Source organism: Buceros rhinoceros, unplaced genomic scaffold (genome assembly GCF_000710305.1).
Source record: "Buceros rhinoceros silvestris isolate BGI_N320 unplaced genomic scaffold, ASM71030v1 C13077476, whole genome shotgun sequence".
Taxonomy (NCBI): Eukaryota; Metazoa; Chordata; class Aves; order Bucerotiformes; family Bucerotidae; genus Buceros; species Buceros rhinoceros.
This window is the reverse complement of record NW_010449660.1, coordinates 58-2,272: the sequence shown is the minus strand read 5'-3', so window position 1 is coordinate 2,272 and position 2,215 is coordinate 58. Positions and strand designations below refer to the sequence as shown.

Here is a 2,215-nt window from a genome sequence, read left to right as displayed (position 1 = left end):
AGGCAATGGTTGAAGGCACCAAAAATTCAGCAACGCATCATGCTTTTGTAAGTCAGTTACAGGGGAGACATTCCACTGAACTCAGGCCACGCTCTCCCACAAGAACTTGGAGAGCAGCTGCCACACACAGTCCCAGATACCTGACTCCTTTTCTCTATTAAATCTTTGCAATTGTGCCATAATGCCACACAGACAACTCAGAGGACATGAGGACTTCTTTTAATCTCACTGGTTACCACCTCACTCAACTTCAGACTTCTCTTACGCAGCTAGACACAAATTAGTGTTTACACACAATATTATGCCTAAATATAAGAAAACACAAACCACGCTTTTTGGTCTGATTTGAGATTCAGAACACGTAAGGAACAGCATCTTACCTGAGAATGAAATAAAGGGCCTGGCTAAGCATGAAAATAATTATTAGATGCCCACGAAAAAGCAAATCTGGCCATCCATAAGGGTCATCATACTATCGCTCCAAAGCGGCAGTCTGATGGTGAAAGAACTTTGATCCGTTTCTCCTTGGGTTAATGAATGTGGATTGGGGGGAAAGGGAATCTGAATGAATCAAAGATATGGATGGTGACTTTAAGCAGAGAACCCTAAGAGCAGATCAGGTTCCAAACTCCGCCCAAGCATGTAACGGCTGGCCGAGAGCCAAAGATCTTGCCAGGAACTCTCGAGACTATTCAGTGGAATCATTCACATGAGAATTCCTCAGACCCAATTCAAGCACTAGAGCAACACGCACTCTTCGTTTGTTTGCAGTTCATCTGTTCCTACAGATCTGGAAACGGTCATGCCTATTTCAATTTTATATATAAGCATTTGCATTTGATTTAATCCTGGCCTGAGCCGAATGACATTAGACAGGTTTCAAATCACTGACACAAACCTCAAAAAGAAGGGGCAGGGTACTTTGACAATCCACCTCACCCAGAAGACTACAAGGTCCAAAAGTCTCACTGCCATACGTGTAATAAATAGCAGTCCTTTGTGACCTGATCCAGAGACTCTTTACATGCCTGGAGCTCTAAAGGGATCAATAATAAAGTGTTGAATCAGAAACAACCTGCATATAAAAAATTAACAGGAAAACTCACTCATCAAGCATTTATAGCGAGTTTACCCTGCATCAGCATTTGCAGGCTGCTTCCGGATATCAGACTTTGCTCAATTCTTTCCCTGCAAACAACACCAGAAGTTACCTAAACACCATACTCAGGTTTCTGAATCCCAAACAACAGCAAAGACACTGATACCCATAAGAGAGCAATCCAAGAACTGAGAGTATTTCTCTCAAGCAACCTACCAGCTCCACCATTGTTCGACTTCCTAAAGATGCTTCATACTAAGGAGCTCCAAATCTTTTTACACAAAAGGTTTTAAATGCACTCAGCTATAAAACAGAATAAAACGTGCAGTGTTCCACTTCACATTCAGTTCTGATCGCAACAGATCCCTAATGGTGTCATCATACCTAATTCTGCAGCAGATTTGATGTCAACATTGTCATAGCCACTGCCAATACGCACAATGACCCTGAGGGCTTTGAATTTCTCCAGATCCTGACGAGAAAGGGTAATGGTGTGATACATCAGCGCTCCTACTGCCTCATTCAGCACCTACAACAAGGAAACAGTCCAAATCAATCTCTGCCTTGGTAACTCTAAGAGGCAGAGCTGCCTGAACGCTTGCACATTTTCTGGCCCACCTTTTCATGGATTTCCTGAGTTGACTGAGCATCACAAAATGCCACTGTAGCAACATCCTTCAAGATGGGCATCTCCACAGTGCAATCTCGTCCATCCAGGAGCGCAACCAGAGGCCGTGCTGGCATCGGGCCATTCACAATAGGAGGCCTTATGCCTATTAAGAAAGTAATCACACGGAAGACAGGAATTCTGGAACCATCAATTGCTAGTCCAACAAGTCACTAGCTCTGTTAAGAGTTCTACAGTACTTAGGAAGGGATTAGCCAAAGCAGAAATAAATAGGAGCAAACACAGGGAAATGAAGGTAGGAAAAAGCCATAACCAGCCCTCTGCCACCACTACATAAAGAAAAATCCATCATGTTCTATCAATAATGAGGTAATAGAGGTGGTCTACTAAGAAGCATGCCATCTTACTCCGGGCTCCTGAAATTAGTTACGAAGCCGCTCAAAGCAACTCCCGATTAATGCGCTCCCTCCCAGCTCAGCACGCCAAGA

At 43.6% G+C, this 2,215-nt stretch overlaps 1 protein-coding gene across 1 annotated transcript; it reads right to left on the bottom strand.

Annotated features, from left to right (window-relative positions):
• Positions 1–1,483: 1,483 nt before the first annotated feature.
• Positions 1,484–1,872, bottom strand: LOC104500694 (C-terminal-binding protein 2-like; the record flags this gene model as incomplete). Its single annotated transcript, XM_010144385.1, has 2 exons — positions 1,484–1,628; positions 1,718–1,872. Coding segments are annotated over 2 exons (300 nt in total), but the record flags the coding sequence as incomplete, so codon positions are not given.
• Between the last annotated feature and the right edge of the window lie 343 nt (positions 1,873–2,215).